At 39.2% G+C, this 24,376-nt stretch overlaps 1 protein-coding gene across 1 annotated transcript in view; it reads right to left on the bottom strand.

Moving 5' to 3' along the window:
- Window positions 1–255: 255 nt before the first annotated feature.
- Window positions 256–24,376, bottom strand: part of fstl5 (follistatin-like 5) — a 225,944-nt gene continuing 201,823 nt past the window's right edge. The window contains exons 13-16 of the mRNA XM_036568782.1: window positions 18,677–18,826; window positions 14,181–14,288; window positions 12,412–12,536; window positions 256–2,610 (exon numbers count right to left, since the gene is read on the bottom strand). Of these exons, the coding sequence (XP_036424675.1) occupies window positions 1,908–2,610; window positions 12,412–12,536; window positions 14,181–14,288; window positions 18,677–18,826 (1,086 nt within the window). The 3' untranslated portion in view covers window positions 256–1,907. The remainder of the gene's footprint in view (window positions 2,611–12,411; window positions 12,537–14,180; window positions 14,289–18,676; window positions 18,827–24,376) is intronic.

Here is a 24,376-nt window from a genome sequence, read left to right as displayed (position 1 = left end):
AAATAATGAAGGCATAATGAGACCACTGGAGTGGAGATAATTCCTTTGAAAAGAAGCGAGTGCTAATCATTAAATTTCATCACAGCGTTCTGCGCACATTATGGGAAAACTAAAAAAAAACACACACACACACACACACACAATTGTGGAGTTTAGATCTAAATGGTTTCACCTTATCAGTTTCCATTGATTATTCCTTTCGAAATCTTTCTGAAAACAGATTAGGCCAAGAAATGAAGGAGAATCCTTGGACAATTTTTCAAAGTTATAGGCTTTATTTAACTGGTAAAATGTCAAGCATGATTTCTCTACATAAATAACAAGCACACGAGTCAACATACATGGCTACATGGGTCGGATGTGACATCAAAATGTACTCATTCATTTTGTGGAACAAAGAACAGTGCAGTCGTTTTTCGCTTAGAAAAAGGAGGGGGTGCCGAACTCAACTAGCTAAAGCTTTAGACGATTTGGGGAAACCTACACCCTTCTGCTATGTACAGAACACAAACAAAGTCACAGCGGGTGTACAATGAAATCAGAGTTCAAAAAAATGGTTCTCCAGTAGTCTTCAAAAGCAAATATACAAAAACTGAAACGTAACCACGTTGAAAAGAGTCCAATTACTGAAGCAGATGAGGAATTAAACCAAACCATGTGACGAAAGCTCAAATCCAAGCACTTGGTTTGAGTGTCAGTGAAAATGCATAGACTCTGGCCATCGAGGAGAAGATTCGACGCAACGTGCACACGTATTTGTGCTTCCAATTACGCTAAGAAGGTTCCTCTGCCCATGCTGCTGACCTCATGTAGCATTGTGACTCATGTCTGGACCTGTCAAATTAAAGATCTCCGGTTATATAAACCTTGCGATGTACAAAGCTTGTCTAACACCACACCACACCAAGAAACACACTGTATGATTTACTGAAAGCCAGCCCTCAAGCCCCAGTATGCACAATAGCTATGTCACACACTCAGCCTGACCCTAAACTCATCAAAGCCATTACATTCCAGTGTTAAGTTACCATTTATCTCCTCTATGAGCATGTAGTGTAGAATAAATGATCTGCCTGCCTAACCATTACATTTTTCACGTTTTTTTGACTCGTCGTAAATCCAAAATTTATGCATCCCTATCGTTTACAAACCTTAATGAGAGATTTAAAGTTGCCATGCTGACTTTTACAATGGTCTCCACTTCAAACGAGGACAATCTCAGAGCGAGGGGCCTTTTTAATTAGCTAAAATTGCTGAGGGTTGGTGGAATTTCAAATGTACAAACAGGTGGAATTTAAGTGTTGCTGTCTTTTTCTCACCCTACTCGGAAAGGTCATGGAGGGTGTTATCCACAGTCGCAGAGGGAATAATTAATTTTATTTTTCCTATTTCTCTGTTTGAGTGAGTGTTCCTTCAAGGCACAGGAAAAACTGTGGGCCCAAACGCGCATGTGAATGTAATAAAGGACTGGGGGCATGGGGCAGAGAAAAAGTATTAAACCCAAATTATTAGAATAGCCATCATATATTTGATGTCAGTTTTTTTTGAATATCATAGCAAATTTGCTATATTCAAATTGGGATCTACATGTATTACCTTGTGTCTCCAGACGGAATGACGTTGTACTAAATCCCTTTAGACACTAGGGCTAATTTGACCTAACAGTGGAGTGACTAATAGTTAGCTATTTCACTTTGAAACCTATCCAGTGCATACAAAAACGAGCATATCCCACTCTACCCCACTCTACTTTTGAATAAAGTTCCCTTGATACAGTGGTTTTAGAACAGTCAATTTTGGTATTTTTTTTCAGGATCACTTGAGATTCCTCTCAATAAATTATACACAGACCAAATTCAGTGCAATTGTACTTGTTTGTTTTTCCATGAATCTTCTTTTTTGGAGCCCTAGGCCTCACCCACCCACACTACAGTATTCCCCATGGGTACGTCAGTGATTTCACAGTTGAGCTTGTCCAGGCGTCCATCCAGGATGAACAGGGAACTCTGAGAAGGAGTCATGAGGTACTGTCCGAAAAGGCCGCTCCCGGTCATCACACGGTTTTGCCGGTTCCAGCGCCACTGTGCAGCCGGCGTGGGCTGTTTGAGGCTCTTGATCATTTTGACGTTGCCGGTGCTGAGCTCCACATACAGGGCGTCTGTCTGGTGGCCCGAGCTGCCGAACACATTGTACTGGTTGACCTCGGTGAAGGAGGGCATGAAGGCCAGGTCAGAGAGGTGCAGGTTGGTATGGATGTCGAAAGGTTGCCCAATTTGGCCTCGGACAGAAATGGGCTGGAGACGCATCAGACCATCCCGATCATCTATGCTCACAAGGTAATGTCCATCAGGGGACACGTAGGGTGTGCCACTCACGTCCCCATTAGGGCCAATCACACCATCTGTCACGCTGTCCAGGATCAGCTGGGGGCGCAGAGCACCTGTTGAGTCTGGTCTGCAGTTGATGAAATAGTAGCCGCCCAGGTGAGTGTAGGCCAGCGACTGCGGGATACAGTCGTACTCCCGCAAACTGATGTTCTTGACGTAAGACGTGGTCTCCAGGTCAATCTTGTGCAGGGCCGGCTCATTCTTATGGAGGATGATTCCAAACCTACAATTGAGAAGACAATCAATTGTAAACATCAATCCATGATACTCCTACACGCTTCCTACTCTGTTGCAGTCATTTAAAGTTCACTCTTAAAATTAAAGGGTCCTAAATGCTTCTTCTCTTGAATGTATGGGTCTAGAAAAACTTTTTAATATGACCATCACATGGTACTTCTCTTGGTTCAACTGTGATATTGCTCAAAGAACCCCTGGCCAGAGTGTGGGAGGAGGTTTTTTAAACTTTAAAAAGGTTCCTCAGGGTCGCAAATCTAACATACAAAAAATGGTTTAAAACCATCCATAAAATAGCAGTGTATTAACAGTAGTACAAACCATTGTAAATCCAACTAAATATCCAAGAAAATCAGCTTTAACTTCTGTCAGAACTGGATAAAACTCTGTGGAAGACCTGCTCCCACAGAGACAGAAATCTGCCCTCAGGCTTAGTGGACTGCAGTACCCCTTCCACTAGCTGGCTCTATAACTCTGGCCGGTTCCAGAGTGAGACATACTGATCGGATCACAAGCTGAGACAAACCAGGCTTAATGAAGGAGGTCTAAACCTGCAGGTGGAAAGAGAAGCTGAACACTTGAGAGTTTTACTTCCACATCTTCAGGCACCTCACAGGCAGAAAAATCTTAGCCGGCAAGTGCCCAGCTCTGTAATGGACTTCTATTCACATCTCAATCATGCACATGCATTACATGGGAAAAATTCAAAGAAGCCAACCACTGACCATTAGTTATCTCTTAGAAAAAGATGAAGAAGACAGAGAGAAAACTTTAGAAGAGGAAATGTCAGCGTCCGACAAGCCTCAATTAATCTAACTGCCCGCTGATCAATTCTGCCATGCACTTCAAACACACTGTCATTCAGCTGCTTTTCGGCACTTTAGACTGTGGCTGCTGACTGGGTCAGGCTGCTACGTGACATTTGCTTCAGACTGATGGGCACATTATCATTTGCAATGATGAGCTGCATTGATTGGCTGATGCTGAGGTCCATTAGTGGTTTAGGCCAGGATTTTTCTGTCTGTTCGGCTCAGCAGGTTGAGTGTTAGAATTCTGTTTGGTATCCATTACTTTAAAAAAAAAAAAAGTCAGCTATAAAGTGAGCGTAGTGCACTAAAGTGAAGCTGGGTTTTCAAGGAACATGGAATGCCTAGTGATTTTGAAACTCTTTCTCATATAAACTTAAATATGGACCACAGGGACTGATGCTGCCACCATCCATAGCTTATAGTAACCATACAATCGACACTGTATGTTATTTTTGAGTAACTATAAGTAACTATTCATATGATGAGTGATTTGAAACTATTGTTTGTTCCTCTTATGGTTCATACAGCACATACATGAAACTATGCTGCCAAATTACTTGTTTAGCCATTCAGCCTAGGCAGTTCATATGGAAGTTATAAAGATTGTTGTTACTGCAGCCAGTCAGTAAGGTAAACATTGTGCTGTTCATGGCTCTGAGCAAGCAAATGGATTGCAAAAGTATGCAGATATCCAAAAAAGGTTGCAAAAGTTTATTTATTATGACAACCTTGAGGATTTTTGCCCAAACTTGACAGTTTGTTCTGGTCCTTTGAGTCTAAAAAAGCTTGAGTGAGGTATAATACAGAGTTATTTCTGAGCTATTTGGGGAAATTACAGAGATCTCTTACAGAGATCAGAGATTATCTGTATGAATTGGCCAGTAAAATCATACCATTATCACTTAACCAGACCACCTCTGGTTAAACTAACCAAGCTTCAACAGAGCTTTAAACAACAAAAACATAAACAGTCTATTTAATTCTAAAGCAAGAAGAATTATGACTGTTTATAGGTAACAAATAGGTAACATTTAATTAATACACTACTATATAACACAGGCATAACCACGTCATAAACATGCTATGATAGATTATGTCCAGTAATGTATCCATGTCATGTTACCATTACCGGTAATTGTTGTGGCAGATGATGTTATGTTTGAAGCTATGTTGGCAAACTAGAGCACACTAGTATGTGACACAAGCTGTCATGACATCTTTCATGTCACTTGTCACTAATGGTAACACGAAATCTATCACCTGATGACACGTCTTATCTCTTATGATGTTATGTAGCAGGATTTAAGTGAAGTGCTACCTACAAAAGTAGAATATAGATCTCTGAAATCCCTCAAACAGCCAATGACATAGTAAGATTTCAGGATTTTTCTCCAACTCCAAAGTCCATGTCTTGATAGCCCCAAGTAGAAGTGTTCCACAGTGTTGAGCTAGGGTAGCCTATATAGGATATGCCTCTTATGCTGAGATCCCTTTTGATTATTCTTTTCTCTGGAGCAATCCCTCTGGCTAACAGCAATCACAGAATCATCTCAATCTCTGCTGCAATGTAGCAAGCACTCAACAAGGCTCAATCATGCATCCTAGCCTAGCACTATCCCAGGAGCTTTAAAAGCAGTGCGCTGCACGGAGGTGTCCACATAAGTTGGATAACTGAGGATAACTGAGGTTTCTTCTGCCAGCTGCCTATAGTTCAGGTAGCAGACGAGATGGTATTAAATGCCTATAGCTCCTCTGGCAGAAGTGATAAGGCCTGTTTTTTTGCAGCTCTATAAAGTCCACCGACATAAGGTATAATAAAGAATAGCACCAGCTCTATATAAAAGAGCCCAAAGCTAGCTGGACTGTTTTTGTACCTTTGTGTATATTTTATGACTTGCTGTGGGTTTGTTGTTTTATACGGTCCCACTGTAGAGCAATTAATGGAAGTGACTTCCTCTCCCAAATCAATGCTGAGCTCCACGCTCAGAGGGCTCTTCCTAAATGCAAACCAAATAAAGGCCGGTTTCAGGCCTCTGTTTAAATAGCTTGATTCAACAAACACTTTAGCCTTCATCTAGTACATGAAAACACTGCTGTAAAACTAAATTGAGAGAAACCTAAAAAGAAAAAAACTAAAAAAACAATAAAAAAAAAACCACAGGGCCTGCAGCACGGCTAATAAATGAGATTGCCACTCACAAGTTTATTGATAAAAGCATGACAGGAGCTCAATGAACTTAATGAATGAGAGTTCTGCAGGCTGTTATTTTCTGCAGTTATTAGCGAGAAGGTCTGGAGACGCTGAAAAAATTTGGCAAGCTGCCTGAACCTGCAGCACCCTTTTTCACAGATCTCCAAATAAATGAATAAAAAAGACCCTGTATAAAACATGAAATGGATTACATCTACAATGCATGGCTTACATCGTCGTACATCACAGAGACATTCTGAATACGACGTCTATGTGGGTCCTTATTAGGTACGTTGTTAAAGGCTGAAACTGGAACTATGTGAACAAAGAAATTGTGCAGTCCTGCTAATTTATCTACTGCTTTGCTGTCATTGCAGCTTATAACTACTCTATATTTCCAAACATTTGTAAACACCTGCTGAAATCAAGGGTATTAATAGGGAATTTCCCCTTTGGGGAAGACTTTACAAAACTACATATTGGAACATTGCTGTGAGAATTTGAATGCATTCATCCACAAGAGCATTAGTGAGGTCAGGTACTGATGTTGTATGAACAGTTCTGGATCACAAACACCATAAAGGTATGGGATGGAGCTCCATCGCTTCAGAGTTACCACTGCTCCACAGCCCAATTCTGGGGGATTCTGTACCACTGGCATTGGGCATGGGGACCTTTGACTCATGTGTGACCACTCGAGAGCATCCCATTCTATTAATCAGTGTCCTTCTATGGAGATTATAAGCTGTATGTGAGCAGTTGAACACCAGGAGTAAATGTTTCTGTGGAAGTTATGTGCAAATAATTTGTAATATCTTTGGAAAATCTTTTATGTTTTAAAGACATTCTTTTTAGAATAGAATTGATTGCAACATTTTGACAGCTATGTGAGTTCATATGACTGCTGTAGTTTCAGAATGGGCAATCAGCTGGATGCTTATTAGATTCTTACACTGTATTAATGAGTCTATTCACTAAAGGTATTAACCTGTGATAATAGTAATGACAGTACTGTTTTATTTATTCCAGTCAAAGCAGCATTTAAATGCAAGTCATTCATTTTTTTCAGCATCAGAAAAAGGCAAAAAAAAAACACATTTATCAGAAAATTACACAGAAGCCTCAACTACTAAATATGATATCAAATTTCAGCATTTGGTGTGCTCTGCATCCCTATATTACAGGTTCCATTCTTCTCAGAATACTTGTGTTCAGGTTTTCAAAGAATTCAGCAGGGATATTTTTCCACACCTCCAAAGTTCCGAAGTTGGTTGTACTTTCTGCTTCTCACAATCCAAGTAATCCCAAATACATTCAGAGAAGTTGAGGTCTGGACTCTGGGGTGGTCAGTCCATTGTTGTAAGAACAACAGCAGCTTCTTGTCTATTTTCATTTTCTCAGTGAGGTTCTTCTTGACAGCTACACATCTTTTCAGACCCTTAGCGCTGAGTTGACTTCTCACAGTGGAAGGATGGACAGAAACACATCTAGATTGTTTCTGATCTGAAGCAAGAGTAGGGCTTGCTCCTCACTCTTAAAAATAAAAGCTTTAAGTACTGTTTATCTGGTGGTTCCAGGTTTGGTGGTGGGCTAGTGGATTATCTTACATCTAACCCCCACAGAAACATCTGAAAAATGAATAACTTTTACTTAATTGTCATTTTGAGTGGAAATTAAATAAATGGTTCATGTTTTTTGACTTTTTCACAGTGCTGTGTTACAGAAAATCCAGAGAAATTATTAGAATGCAAACAATTAGTGTGACTGCCACAAGCATTGTTTATAACACAGACATTTTATAAAGAAAGATGCAGTCAAATGTATATGATAATCTGTTGTACCTACAGAACCACTCATTTCCACTTTTCTCTTGTTTACTCAAATTGCCTGCACTGGATTTCATTGCATATCAAAGCTTGAATGCATCTTCTCAGGCTGATGTCATGTCCTTAATCTAACCTGCTGTCCAGCACAGAATGCCAGACTGCAGTGACCCCTCTCTTGCATTGCGTTGCCCTCATTTAACATACTGCTGACCTGTAGCACTGAGACATATTAAACCACCAAGGGGGGTCATGGAGAGGAGAGCGCTTTTAAATGTCATCACATTCTAGAGGTGCAAAGCTACAGTGGAGCGAGACTAAGGCTTCTGGTCCAATCTGGAAATACAATTCACAGTTCTATTTAAGAAACTGCTTAAGGCATTACATCGTCTATTTTTGTGAGGTGATATCAGTGGGAGAACATAAGCAGAGCAACCTGATCCGTGAAGAATCCGCAAGAACCATTAATAGCTTTTCAGGTGCGTTCGGCTTGTGTTTTTATGAATCTGCGAGTATGACATTGGAATAGAACTGGGCTATGGCCTATGATAGGGCTCTTGCAATATACATGTTCTCAATTGAAGACCCCCAATCTGTCAGCATTTTAACAGCCACGTGCAACGACTAAGCACTTGATATTACAACAAAATTAATTTTGATGCCAAAATCTGACACAGTATACAAAATCAATCGAGAAGGGCATTGGCTCCATGCCAAAAACTACATGCCAATAACTGTACTTTATATCACTGGTCCAATTTAACTTGATGCTCAACAGGCCACCTTTGCTTCAACTGGCTTAGTCTGAACAGATTTTAATTGGCCATTAGTCATCAAGGAATCGATTTTGATCTTCAGTGTTTGCTGAGTCAGGCATATGAGATTGATATAAATTAAACATGGTGGAACTGGTGATTTGGAAATAATTAACTCACATCAAGTACAAAAGTATCTTAAATCTTATAATAAGTAATAAAAACATTCAAGAAAAGGCCTTACACATGTGCTTAGCACTGGGCAGTATACTGGTCAGGGCTGGGTTTAGTGATTCTGAGGCCCAAGATGGAATACAGAAATGTGTCCCACTAGATTCTCATTGAAATTAGTAGTCAAGCTCTGGGCTCCTGACTGGTGCAACTATCTACACTCCAAGAAATACTACCCTGGCAAGTGAAATAATCTTAAATCTAGTCGATATCTCTAATATTTCTCAGTCTGACATTGTTGTCGGAATATTATAAGATTATGTAACTTATTTCTACACATTTTACACACAAGTTTTACTCAAATTTTACTTAATTTCTTAAAATCCCAGAATTAATACATGCTAAGGCTTATTATTCAGTAACTACTAAGACTTCTATACAAACTGAGATATTCTTGGGTTATAGAAATGTGTATTAAATATTTGGGCCTACCACTGGTATATGGCCATTTGAGAGGTTAAATTGTATGGAGTGATTTAGTTAATTGAAATTATTGATGATTTCCTTTCTCAACACCTAGAGGATCACACTGCAGGACCTCGTCCATAATGTAGATTATTGCTTAATTGCCTTATTCATACCAGTCTTCAAGCAGTTGTGTCACCATGTAACAACATAGAACAGTCAATTAAAATTATACCAGGGGGTGGGGCTGAATTGAAAATACTAAAAATAATCGCTACATTTGCAAATATCAGAATGGGTTATTAAACATTAGTAAATTCATGGGGGCCCTAGTCAGCTGCCTACTGTTGCCTAGTGCAAAGACCACCCCTGCATCTGGCCTACCAGTTCAAATTCTCCATAAGGTATGAGTTTTTCTTACACCAGTATGACACAAATATGTATATGAACAATGCAACATGCTAAGGTTAACCCGTTTAGCTAAATGGCTAATGGCTAAGTGGTGCACTGAACAGAAAATGCACTTTCAAATTGCAAAGTGTTTGCAAATGAATAAAATACATTGCATGAAAACAATTATTGCTAAAATAAGTAAACTTAGAAAGAAAGCAACAGCGTTGATGTGATATATTTTGTTTGTGTGCAACCACTCGACACATTTGAATCATGAACCTTTTTTTTTCAGTGTGTTAGGAATGTTTCCATCAAAAAAAAACCTTTCAGTCATGAAACCATGAATTTCTTGTAATACTTACAAAATAATATCAGTATCTGATGGCCAAAGATACATGAGTGCATGCGATGCATTTGTGGGACAAATTATTTGAAAAAATTTACACATAAAACATTTAATCCTGGACCCAGAAAAGCAGCTGTGTATTTACACTTAAATATGTCTTTTATATGGCAAACTATTTTAGCTTTGTATTCCTTTTTTCTTGATGTCAGGAATTCAATTTACAAGTTAATTTCCACTCAGAAACTGAATTTTTGATAGTAAGAATTAAATTCTTCATATCAAAGATTACATTTTCACTGGTAAAAATGCAATTGTTGATATTAAGAATTACATTTTTACTAGTAAAAATGGAATTCTTGATATCAAGAATTAAATTTCTACATGTGAAAATTCATTTTTTACGAGTAAATTGAATTCCTGATATCAAGAAAAAAGGATTAAAAGCTAAAACAGCTTGCCATGCTCTTATTAAAAGGAAAAAAAAAATACATCCCAGAATAAAAAGCCAATGTCAACCTACAAATATGTTGGCTTACACTCTATTCTAAACTACACTATATCATAAAAATGTCAGAACTTTTAATTATACCATGATATACATTTTTGGCCATACTGCACAATACTACATTTGCTTCACTCAATGTAGTAAAAAACTCAACTACAGCAAATCTAACATTTAATCATCTAAACATGTCTTTTGCTTGGTTCTTAGTGATGTACAGTAAGACTGTATACTTGTAAAAAACTCTCAAGTCCTCAATAAAAAACTTTTGCAATTTTTCGCCAGTTTCACCAGGAATTGACTCATTATTTCAAATTAGCATGGCATGAAATCACAGGCAAATAGCCATCTGTCACCAGAGGAGAAGAAGAGGATCAGAGGTACATGCTCAGTAATCTTCAGCCCGGATTTAATCAAATCAAATGAGATTTTCCTTTCCAGGCAGCTCCTCTTGCGCTGTTTATTCAGGGTTTAATCTCACGACTCTTGTCTCCTCAACTGCTAAAGCTACTCCAGAACGCAAGTGACTGTGAATGCATTATGTGGGATATTAGAGCCTAATGTCAATCCTCCAGCGTGATTTACTCAGCTTGAGCTAGTTTGTCTGGACTTGGCGCATAGACCTGGTGCATAAACAACCGACAACTGTATGTTTATGGGTATTGCTGTGTGATGCTATGGATGTATCATACTGCATTTTAGAACCGTAGATTTTATTCAACAGCTATTCCTACAATCACAGCTACAGAGACTATAGAACAGAGGAAAAAAATGAGGTTTTGTTTAGTATGACATTGTTGTGTACTTGATTTTTACATTCTTAAAAAATAAAGATTCCAAAAGGTTTCTTTGGAGTGATGCCACACTGTGATCCCGGATTTTGTTTTAACTCAAATAAGTTAAGTCTGTTGTACATAAAACTCGGTATATCCCACATATTGCTCAACAATTTTAAGTTAAGGGAATGTTTTGGATAATTTTGTACACTCAAATGGAATTTTTAAGTTAAATTAACTAGTCTGTTGCTATGGCAACTTTGAAACCCCACATTCAAAAAATGACATTTCTGTTGGTTTTAATTGTTTGTTTCCCATTAAAGTTGCTGAATGAATGTGTGAAACTGGGTGAAGATAAGTAAGCTGTAAAATACAGTTACATGTTTGTTTTGTTGACATGATCTTGTTGGATTAAACATATATTTCTTTCCCATTGGCTCCTGGCTCCATCTATTTGCATATTGAGGGTATCTTTCTATTCGTTTTACTCACCGTCAGTGTGCTTTCATTCTACCCAGACTGCCTTTCCTCAGGCCTAATATATATATATATATATATATATATATATATATATATATATATATATACATACGCTTTACTCAGTTACCTGACATTGTGGTGTTGGCTAAGAGTGAAGTTTATCATTCTTTTTGCTGATGAGTGGGCGTTTCTGTTGGTCAGTGACCATGTTCACAGTAAAGGTTAACCCTTTGTTGTTTGGTGCTCAGTATCACTTAATTGGAAAAAAGTTGTCAATTGTCTAATGAAACGTAGTTTAATTGCTGTTTCAAGATGTTAAGTTAAAACAATTAGAATTTATGAGTTGCACAAACATGTGTTCATGTTAGCCTAACACAAAAATGTTAGTTATTCTAACTCAAGTTTTCATTACATATTACTTAATTTTTTTAAGGCAACCGGTTTCCTCAAATTTTTTAAGTAAATTCAACTTATCCGGGCCTACAGTGCATGGAAGAACCACCTTTGGTTCCCTAGGGAATGCTTTCAAAGGTGGACCAATGGTATTTTCTTTGGCAATGCTTCAAATAACCTTTCAGACAGCTTTATTACTACATGTTTTGCTTGTGCTGCTTAACATTTCAGCACAACCAAATTAAAACGCCTTTTGTCATCACTTTTTGGTTGTAAATGGTTCTAGTAGCCAGACTTCACCATAACATTAGAAAGTCTGGTGAGTTTCTTTACTCAATAACCCCTTATTTTAACAGGAAGGGGCCATTTGACCACCACAGACTGTTGTGTATTGTCAGAACAGTGCAACAAAAACAGACTGGGGTGAAACAAAGTGCAATATAATGGCTCAGTGGACATCAGAACATGTCGAAACTCTCAAGTCAAAGACAGGATGCAGTGAATTTCACAAACATTTTTTAAACCAGAGACTACATCTTCATCCAGAAGACTAATTGCTTCCACAATGTAATGCTCTCGCGTTCAATGCATATATATTGCAGTATGGATAGCCAATGAATCTGTTATACATATCTGTGAACATCTTAGCATATAATATACATGTACATTTGTATGCAAGGGCATACCTGATGTGATTGATGGTGAGGCTGGAGGGAGGGATGAAGAAGTCGTCTACCCTGTCGAAGCGACGGCCCACCGGCTGGGTGTGGATGGTGTGGTGGGACGCGCTGCCACTGGCCTGCTTAATCACCTGAGCCGCAGCAAGAGACACACATATTCAAGCATCAAAAAATAATGTGACATGTTTTCATTGGACTGGTAATTCACACTGGCACACCGGCCTTGCTTATGAGAGCTATCATCTCATCTCTCACACTGATCAGCCTGCACTGGGGACATTGCTGCTTACAGGTTTATTTGGGGCAGTAATTTGAAAGGTACTTCCACAGGGACTCCCTGCTATGCTGATTCAATCATGTTACATCATTTGCGGATGGCCTGAAAATGTCAGTAAAAATCATTAAGGGAATGGAAGAGGGGGAGGAGGAGGTTGGGAGTGTTCTTCCACTTGTGTCAAGAGCAGTCTTTAACAAGGTGTGATATACACTCAGGAGATGCTGAGTGACAGATTTGAGAGCTGGGAGTAAACCTGGGGATTAGCACATTCTTAAACTTGATTTGTAACATTAAGAGGAGGAGGAGGTGGGAGAGGTAATCTTCTACATCCACTGTTCTCAAACTCAGCTATGCCTGCCCCCTGGGGTATGTCCAGTGACGCTTGGGTTACGTCAAAAAGTCAGGTATTTAATGAATTCAATTTCATTAGCCGGCCACGCGTTTATGCAAACATGTCCCAGAGGCAGATGACATAAACAATTCTGCCACCCCTGCACTCCACTTTCCAAGCCTCTTAGAAATACCTCTCTGAAAACTGAGGTTAATCAAACGCTGCTGCCTGATAGTGCTGCATGCAGAGTATCCTGCTCTTTGCAACAATGTACCTTGGCAAGAGTTGCTTCTCGGCTCTCGCTACCACAAACCAAATATAGGCCCAGACAGAGTGTGGATAATTTCTGATTGAAATAGAACCCAACACTGTGGAATTGCAGAGGTACATTGTTGTATGCCGTGTCAAGCACACCATAATCATTAAGCTCTGGAAAGTTACTCATGTTCTATACATTACAAGGGATTGATTCAGGGCTAAATGTCTTATATAAGTATTATGCAAATCAGGGACCACATTTCATTTATTTTTCCAGTCATTTAGTTTTCAGTGTCAGGAAAAAAGCAAAAAACATATTTAACAGAAAATTACTAAAAATGACAACTTTCGTTATTGTGTCCATATTTTACCTTTTTTAGTTTCTTTTCATTATTTTTTAGGGGACTTTTTTCCAGTTTTTCAAAGAAATCTGCAGGGATATTTTTCCACACATGTAAAGTTCAGTCTTGGAAACTGGTTGCATTTTCCTCTTCTCATGATCCAAGCAACCCCAAACACATGTAATAATGTTGCGGTCTGGACTCCTTTCAGTCCCACAGTCTTCTCACAGGATGAACAGAAACACCTGTGGGCTTTCAATTTCCAGATCTAAAGTTGATTTTCTCCCCTCTCTCAAAGACAAAGCACTATTTATCAGATAGGAACAGTTTTGGTGGTCTACCAGATCTGGTTTTGTAAAGGGATGCTTTTCTCTTATTTTCGTTCTTTATAAAAGTGGATTATCGTCTATCTAATCCCCTCAGAAATATCTCCTGAAAATGGACAACTTTTACTTAACGGTTGTTTTGAATGTTAATTAAATAAAGTATGGGTAGTCTCAGACTGTAAAACGTTTAGGTAGTACTGATCTTGCTGTGAACTTATTGTAACATGGTGTTGTTTTTTTACCTGGAGAGTTGGGAAGTTCTTTTCCAGATCCCCCCAGCTCAGAATCCACACCTGGTCATGAGACTTGTCATAATGGAGTTTTACTGGAACCCGGTCCGTGTTCACTGTCTGCAAAGAACAAAATAAAAGTGAAACCTCTACAAATCATCAAAGAAAAACACATAAGGCTATGGAGCTTGACTGATTATTATTTCTTTTATTTATTTATTTATGTATGTATGTATGTATGTATGTATGTATTTTTATTGGCCATTCATTAAGCTACCAGATTCATATAACGAAAATAAGTTCCTTGATCCTTGGCTTGTTCCAGGCACACAGTGCTTGTGGGCTTAAAATCATTATAGGCCTGCCCTTCACCCTGGCTGTTTAAACACTCTTCACACTTTCTATTTGTTTAGGAGGCCACTCAGCCTAAAAAGAAAGCACACATCTTTCTTCTAAAAGAACAGATGGAAGGTTTTTATGAATTCAGTGGGTTCAGTTACAGGGCCATATTTCGTAATGGAGCACTGTCAGTAACAATTGTTCAGCTACTCTGGGATAATTGCTCTCAGTCTGTATCCATTTCCTGTCACCCGCTGAGGGATTTTCTTTACTGAAAAATGAATAACTGGTTTTGAAGTGAAAAGGCCTTTTTCATGAATTTCACACATCTTGTCATGCAAACACACACACACACACACACACACACACACACACACACACACACACACACATATATATATATGGAGAAGGAAAAAACATACTTTACTTTTAATGTAAATCAATGGAACCAGAAGTCATTTTGGGTCGTTTCTTTTGGTCCATTTATCATGAAATTTACACACAATGTAAACAACAACAGGACTTTTCAATTCATGTCAAAAATAGACAGACGACAAAAATGAATATATATATATATATATATATATATATATATATATATATATATACATAGAGAGAGAGAGAGAGAGATAGAGAGAGAGAGAGAATGTTATCACAATTCAGATGAGCATTAGACATTTATTTAGTATCCTACTGACAGCATTTATACAGCTTAATTTGACCGTGTCTAGCATTACAGATGGGTGTGAGAATGGAGAATGTGCACACTTCTCATGAAGGATGAAAAAGGTTCAGAGTTTGTTGACTCAGACTTCAGTCTCCATGCATGCGGTCATCAGGGAGAACAGATGTGCACATTGTGCTTCGGTTCCACTACATCTCTCTCATCCTTCGGAGGATTAGCCTGGCACTCACAGAGACTCTTCTCCACATATGAACTCTAATGCTCAGCACTAGCCAGTCTTTGCTTCCAAAGTTTCCCTATTGCTTATCCACAAAACCTGTGGCTTCAGAAACACCATCTACCCTTTTCAATGTGTGAACATTTCATAATAAATGGACTGATGAATGGTGCATAATTACTTGGAATAAAATATTGCTATGTCAACATAAGGGTTAAGCAATATGACAGTATGTTACTATTGTTGTGATAAATTACATAATATTCTATATAATAATAGGAGGACACCATGAGTATCATTAGTACTTCTACAACAATGAAACAATGCATTAATCAAAAAAGACATATTTATACCAATTATATAAAGCTTGCAGATAATAACTACATTGTAACTGCCTAAACTGCATATTAGAAAATAGCTGATTGGTTGTAATCTTATTACATGATCATGTATTTTTTTAACAGAATGTTTGATTTTTCCTCCTGAATCTTACAAAAAATTTGAATTCCTCCTGAATTTTTGCAAAAAATAAATTACAAATTCAAACTTGTTTTTGTTTTCTGGTGCACTTTGTTCATTTCACCTTGATAGCAAACCGTGAAATACTGTGATATTATTGTGCATCATGAAAATGCCATCAAATCTCATGATGTTCTATTTTTGACCTATGTTCCACCCTTATGTTAAAAGCATATTAATGTTCATTAATGTAAATATTGTTTTGCTTGTGAGCCTGTTTTAATTATTCTCCAATACACTGACTTATTTAGTGGCTGACCTTCCCCATTGGCTCAGAAGCTTCCAGGGCTGGCCACCTGAGTGACTGTACATAAGGCTGCAAGGCTTCCTGGGCTGCCATTGTGACTCCACACCTCACCCACAAGGATTCCTAGCCTGACCACCTAAGCAATTCTTTATTAAAGCTATAACACTTCTCAAGTTGGCTGCCTAAACAACTTTACAGCACAGCTTGAAGGGTTCCTGGGCTGGCTCTACATTACAGCTACAATGCTTCAATACAAGGCTTCCTGGGCCGCCTGTGTGGCTCTACATCATGGCTCAGAGGCTTCCTGGACCGGCTGCCTAAGCGGCATTACATCTTGTCTCGGAAGCTTCTGAGGTCGGCTGTGGAGAGAGACTACATTGCGGCCACAAGGTTTCCTGGGCCGGCCACTTGAGTGACTCTATATTTTGGCTTCTAGGCTTCCCAGGTTGTTTGACTCTTGCAGCCAAGGTCGGCTACCTGAGTGACTCCGCATTGCAAGGTTTCCCAAGCTGAGAGGGACCTTCCTCTGCAGCTAAGAGCTATTTCCAGGCCAATCATTAGACTCTGCACTGTGGTCTGTGTAGTTTTCCCTCTGCCCATTGGGAAACTGTGTCAATGTGTGTGTGTTGTGGGTTGTTTTTTGTTGATTGTGTATTTTGTTACTGCTTGGATTCAAATTAAAATAATAAATAAACACTTTCGCTACAAAGTTAACATTTTGAAGATTTGTTATAATAGCAATGATATACAAAATTAAATACAGAATCAAAATGGAAAAACTATAAATACATTTGGTCAGGAGAAAATTGAAAGATTCTAACATGGCTTGGTTAGTTTTCTATTGCGCAAATGGGCAAATGCTTGAAGCGCCTCCCTGTCTTTCAGTCTCTGCTGGATCAGGTGGCTAATTAGCACCTGATAATCGGAGATAATGAAGCCAAATCTCCAGGTGATGAAATAACGAGCATGCGACTCCAATGAGCTACCGCCTCTGGAAGCCTGGCCAAGGGAGTAGGAGAAAGGGAGGGAGAGAGAGAGAGAGAGAGAGAGAGAGAGAGAGAGAGAGAGAGAGAGAGAGCGAGAGAGAGAGAGAAAGAGACACCCGCTGGCACCAATCAGGGCGTTGGCCAAGAGAGACAGCCAGATTTATCTGCCTGACACATCTGCCAGGTTCCTGCCAACCCCCTTCTAGCCACCCAGGTATTGCCAGTGAGTTTCTAGCAGAAAAGCATTGGTGATACCCTGAAGCAGGCATCTCAGAAGCTGCTGACTTGACTGACATTCTGAGACTGACCTGCTGCTCTTGTAGGCCATAAATCACATGTTTGGCCAGAGTAACTCGACCCCTTTCTTGCTCTGGAACTCCTCCCTTTCCCCAAGTACTCTCAACAAGCTGTCTAGCACGAAGCATTACTTCTGCTTATTCCGGCGCATGTTTTGAGATTTTGTCAAAAGCTTCAAATTTCAGGAAATATTCACGCTCAGGTTTTTGCCTGAGCAGTGCCAACTTCTCTGGGTTTTCTTTAGAAACCTGACACTTCAGATTAAAAGCCAACCAATCCTGAGAGCAGACAAGTTTCTGATTAATGCGATCTGCTCCAAACATGGGGAAAAAAATCCTTTGGTACGAAAATGACCTTGCCATCGCTGTGGTGTCCCTTGTCTAGACAACATAGTGCTAAATTTAGCTAGGCACTAGCCGCTAGCAGAGTCTCTCTCAAGCTTAGAAGCCACCCTCTTTGTCTCAATAGACAACAATGGATATGGATGTAAACAGGCTCTCGGAAAAGACAGCAAATGGATCTTTCAACTCAGCACAAACGTATCTGAGTGCCAAACAAGCATACAAAAGCACAAAGGCTGGAGTTTCCAGCCTACAAAACAAGGGTTTTTGTGTTCTAGAGAATGGGGGTGGGGGTTGAGGGGGGGGTATAGCATCACAGAACCACAAAGACCATGATGAAGGCTTGGACAAGTCAGTCAGCCTTTGTTCAATCTGATACATATCAGTGTACTATTCTTTTAAAATGAACAGCAAAGTTCTGATGCATCTGAAGAACCTGGTGCATGAATTGAATCCAGTTATGCTGGTGAGTACTTTTGAGTTAACCCAAACAAGTCACTCAGGATGGCTGAGGGATGTTTTGTGGTTTGCGCTGGCACTGAGAACAGGACATGGCATGATTACTATGGAAATGAAGCACTTGCACTAAGTACAAGAACCATCTAAAATTGCCCTGGGTGGCATGAGGAATGGTGTTTGGGCTGAAATGAGCTCATTAGATGTTACAATATATCTGGGAGAAATATACAAAATGATATGTAGCAACAAGCGTACACTTTAAAGTCTCTCAGTACATGAATTATGCAAGGAAATGGTGTTTCTGGTATCGAAGGACCACTTCCCACTGCAGCTTCATTAGATAAACTGGAGACAAAGTCTGAAATACGCTCCCAGAATACTGTTCGTAGAAGTAGTTATCATTGATTTGCTGGCTTACTTGAACAGCCTTCTGAGATTGGATGTCTACGATCAGCACTCTGTTCAGCAGCGGCTGGGTGGCATAGATGAACTTATCCTTCACGTTCACTGCCGACGTCCACACACACTTCTGTTCTTCCTCCCCCTCCACTTTTGGACAAACTTCCTCCTTTAAAAACAAACAAACACAGAAAGAACAGACCATGTCATTGTAATTTACCAGATGTTACAGACTTCACTGAAAGCTGAGCCAAGAAACTCTCTTGTGAAGAAAGAGCTCTCAGAATATCACTGTGCAACATATGGTGTAGCGTAGCTCTCCATGGCCTCAGTGGGTTTAGCTGAAGTGGGCATTAAGGCCTGTGCATTGGACTCAGGAGAGGCCACATGCGGATTTGAAAATCTGCATCCCATCTCTAGGACTGCACTTTTAAATGAGCTGAAATAGCAAAAAAAAAATGTCTATATCTGCTACTCATATGTTGATAACTTAGAAAGTATCTATTTGTGGGATAGTTCCCCAAAGCCAGATTAAACATAAACCTGTCTTAATCCATGTCCAGGAAACTGACCTTTTGTCAGAGTATAAGTAAATAAGTATAAAAGAATATAAACTCTGCCCACAAATGCATTCTTTTGTAGCAACTGTTGTGAAGCTGGTTAAGCTTTACAGAAATACACCATAATGAACTATAATGAGAAGTGTTAGTGAACTTTGTTTAGGGTCACTATATAACACAGAGTTTCCAGTTTAAAAAGCTACTCTACCAGAGGGGAACCATTGAAACTTGTTATTTTAAATGTATTTTTATTTAACCTAATCATTTTGCTTGTTGTATTTCAATCCTGCATGTGTTTTTGTAATATGCATATTTTATTGTGTTTTGACTGGGAAAAAGACGGGTTAAATTCTTGCAACAAATCAGGATCAACATAGATCTAGGTAGGTACAGCCAAGCAAGCTCTCTCATTGGTTTGGACTTCAGGAACTGAACTAAAAGCCTAAAATGTCAGATTAACCATTAATAGGAAGCAACAGTGGAATCAACTAATCACATTTTGATTATGTGAGAAAAAAAAAAGAGAAAAACTTGACCTTCTGAAAGTCTGACATATGACTCTAGCTGAAGCAGTCTAAGCAGGTTTCAGTTAGAAATGGAACCTCATCAATGTGGGTCATCATGAAACTGAAAGCTTCAAACAGACTTCTGAAGTCATGCATCACTCTGTATTCAGCACCATGCTCATATTAGTGACGGTGGGTCTACACTAGATTTCTTTATGACAAAAATGAATGGGATTTTTGAAAAATGCTACAATCACACCTGTGACAGCTTGCTTTTTTGTGTGGGGAATTTTGGTGAGGTTTCTAGTCTTGTGATGTCAATTTAGTGTGCAGCAGTGTAACCCTGCATGTTGTCAAATTGATATCTTGACTCATTAACAACCTCATAATTCAGAGAATTCTGTGACACTCAGAGGGAACATGTACATAAGTAATAATGGAACTATTTTGTGTACAACAGGGTGTGATTGGCCATTTTGTGCCACAGAGGAATCCAGTTTAGACCCAGAATTCCTAAAATGAGCATAACGACTACAAAATGAAGACATGACTTTAGTGATTTATAAAACATGAAATATCTTTTACATGCTTCAAATGTTCATGTTTAATCTAGATTAGCCAAAAAATGTTTATGTGAATTGTCTTTAGTTTAGCGCTAACATACTACTAGAATCCCGTAAGCGAGCTAGCAGAAATTATCATTATCTTAAAGATGTTCTTGTCCCTTGATTTTGACCAGCTGAAAGTCTAGCCCTAATATCCATGGTTTGACACTGTACGCAACTATGATGAGTTATGTCGTTGCATCTAATCTAGACTAGGCCAACAGTACAGTGTTTGTTACCATGTTGTAATTAGCTCTATTACACTGTCGTAACAGTGTGACTTTTCACATGCATATAAAAATAACATTTGAAATGAACAACACAATCTAAATATAAGAAGATAGGCAAAACTGCAACTTCACATTAGGTTCAACGGGATATTGGCCAACATTTTGTAAAGCTAATCCAACCAAAAGTTGTTATAATAGAACACATTTGTTAGTGGAGCATAGATGTCACAGTTAGCTGATGCTAAAAAAAAATAAGAGTTCTCAAAAATCAATGAGGCAGTTGCTGATTTGCCCCCCTTTGACTAAGAATCACAAGATCCTTCTGCTTTTCTGGAGTTAATATGATTACTGAACAACACTCAGTGGTGCAAATCAGCGCAGCTCCTCCAAGTGCACTCCTCACCACCCCATGGGTCAGTATTTAACTTGAGATAACAAGTACCATTGTTTCAAGCTGAGGTTTCAAAGATTAACATGAGACTTGATAGCCCTGACTGAGCCTGACTGCACTTGAGCGACCCGGTTGCCACGGGAGACAGCCTCTCCTTCACACTTCACTGTGGTCATCAGACGAGTGAGTTCTCACCTCTTTAGCGCAGGAGCATACAGCCCTAGGCCCACAACCCACTCTGTAACACATCTTACTGTGTCTGCCGCCATGGAGACCAAGCTGCCCATGGTCAATCCACTTGCAATTACTCACTGCCTACCTGCATGCTACTTAACTGGCCCAATGTGTGATAATTGCTTTAAGAAGTTCAGGGCCTCTGTATTCATACAGAGTTCAAATTGGTCAGTAAAAGAGGCCACTGTATGAAAACTGAAAAAGAGGCTTAAAATGATAAGACCCTGAGCAAAAGACTGTATGCATTTAAGGTCTTCTAATGTTGAAATAAAAGGGATGCAAGTTTTTAAGGCCTTAGAAGCTGCAGTTGTTGCTGGCAATAACAAAAGCATGACGTAATTTCATTTTACATATTTCTCATTTGTAGCTCTCTGAACCAAGTGGAGAAATTATGTCAATAATGCAGATTCTATACATTTATAGATGGCTTATTGATGGCACATCTGTGTTTTTAAGGAGAAGATGGGACGTTCTATTTTATGAAAAGTTATGCCATCTTATTTTGTGGGAAATACAACCAGCCTTCACATTTTTAGGACATTCTTGTTTAATTTATGTCAAATGATAATAAATCAGAGGTACAGGTTCAAACCTCCCTGCTGAAAGAAACAGACTAGCATGGATTCATGCTGGTCTAAGCTGGTTTACACTGGTTTATGCTGGTCTGGTGATTGTTAAGCTGGTCACCCAGCATGACCAGCTTACAAAACAGAACATAGGCTGGTTTTGCTGGTGATAGCGTATTAACTTCCATTGCGACTGACCAGCATCACCGCATCCAAAACACAACATATGCTGGTTTTGCTGGTAACCTGCCATGCTGGTCTATGCTGTTTTTTCTAGCAGGGATGTTGAAACAGCATGCAAATGAAATGATTTCATTACATGTCACATGTAATTATAATTTATTAGACAAGTAATTATGTTTAACAATGGATGTTTCATGCTGAAAGATGTCCAAAAATTCAAAATCATTGTTTTAATGAATGTCCCCCTGCCAGTGTGCCACATTTGGTGCTATTCAATTTGTCTTCTCGCCACTCAGCCTTTTGGCATTGCTGTATTGAATTAAACCGAGAACCAGACCACAAAATGCTTTAGTAAGTTACATGTGGCTTGAAATTTACACTGAGAAAGGCAGTCATTTAAGATAAACAGACAAGTGTTAATCCTCTATCACCTCAGCTGCGTTACTAGCCTCATCTTTTTCACCTCACAGCCTTTAGTTCAAAAACACTGAGTTTGTGAAGAGTTAGTTAGCTGATACCTACTGGGGGTAAAACTAAACACAATGTTAAAAGTTTAGGTCTATTAAATTTACGTGAGTAGCATGTAAAAATGAACTGGAACTTTCATCAACTCTCTCACTGTAATGCGTTCTATGTAGCTGTGCTTTATACTGAACTATGCGTGGTGCGATGGGGAGCAGTGTGTCTGGTGTGCAATGGCCTTTAGAAGTCATGGTATTGCTTTTAATACTGTACTATTACTAGACTTTGGGGTAACACTTGGATTGAGTAACATAAGGTTTTTACAATTTATTAGCTATTAACAAGCAATTAACAGCCTGGTAATATAGAACTATATCATTTGTAAGCAAATTTAGAAATGTTCCAAAAATGATTTATATATGTTAATAAGGTCCTCTATAAAGTAAGCTATTAACTGTTGTTGACTAATAAGTTAAATGCTAATTGTGAACACTTGAATACTGTAATTTTACAGTAACTTACAATGCACACACATTATCTAAGCCACTTATCCTTCTGGGTCACTGGGGGGGTGCTGGAGCCTATCCCAGCGGTCACTGGACGGAACGCAGGAAACACCCTGAACAGTCTGCTAGCCCATTGCATTTTGCTAAAAAGTCTAGGAGCTAATGTCCATTTATAACAGTTTATGATGTCTAAATGTATACTATGTTTCAAAGCTTGCTTACAAATGACATGGTTCTATTGACTGTTGTATTGTACTGTTAATTGCTTGCTAATAGTTTAGTAATCATTAAGAAGCAGACCTGGCTTCTTAAAACCTAAGAATAGCTCAGCTGGTTTGCATTGAAGTCCCTGTAGTTACTGAATAATAAGCCTTTGTATATGATAAGCCTGAGATTAAGGGGTTAAACAGTAGCAAAATGGCACTAATACCTCTAGATTTTAAAAGTTACAAAGCTAGGGAGCAACTCTACTGACCGTCCTTTCCCTGCTCTCTCCCACTATACCGCTGCTAACAGTAATGGATTGTTCACCACCTTCATGATGTATTAATGCACATGCATTTGCATGTGGGAAGCAGAAGCAGGAAACATCAGGGTCACGGCCCATAAGCAGAGTTGAGAAGAAACGCTGTCGTAATGCTTCTTTAACGTTCCTCCCTAGACACCGTTTGTGTTGAGGCCTGCCATTATATCCTGACATGTGACTGATGTCCTAATAAACGCCCAGAACCTCTCGGGAAGCTGAGGGAGTCAGGCTCTGCATTCACACACGCTCGTGCCAGCACCACACTCATGCTGCTGCTGCTGCCTCATCAACGGCCAGAAGAGGGTAAAACGCTCATTAAAGAACATGTGTAAATCTCCAGCCATCTATCAGCCACTCTAAATTGTGAAAGATGGAAGAGATGGAAAGAGAGAAAACTCATTTATATCAAATATGAAGATCCAGATTCATTACATCATTGCCTCATGGGAGTTTCCAGCATCCCTGTTCACTGGAAGCTCATTGTTAATTAGATAGAGTTGAAACATCAGTTATGACAGGGCCAAAGCTTGTGTCAATTTTTTGTGTGTAAACTTGAGGCAAGGGGAAAAACACCAGCAGCGTGCTGGGCAATCCAGGCAAACTGAAGGTCTCTCTACATGACTCTACAGAAGACTGGCTGGTACCACTAGCCTCTAGGAAAACAGCTTTCAGAGTAAACCGAGCGTTCTCTCTCTGGACTTATAAATCACAACCCTTAATCTCTCCTTTATCCTCATTCTCATCCTTGAGCCTTCACAGAGGGCCAGACGCATTAAGTCTTTTGTGGCAGATTTCAGGTGTTTTAGGTGCAAATAGAACTGATTCTGCCAGGAAAGGCATGCATCAACACTAACACTGTTTGCGTCACTGGTGCCAGCACATTATATATTGTCAACCCACCACCACCACACGTTTTCACTGAAGTACAAAGTGAACCACCTAAATAACAT

Source organism: Colossoma macropomum, unplaced genomic scaffold (genome assembly GCF_904425465.1).
Source record: "Colossoma macropomum unplaced genomic scaffold, Colossoma_macropomum, whole genome shotgun sequence".
NCBI classification, from domain to species: domain Eukaryota; kingdom Metazoa; phylum Chordata; class Actinopteri; order Characiformes; family Serrasalmidae; genus Colossoma; species Colossoma macropomum.
This window is presented reverse-complemented; position numbering and strand designations above follow the sequence as displayed.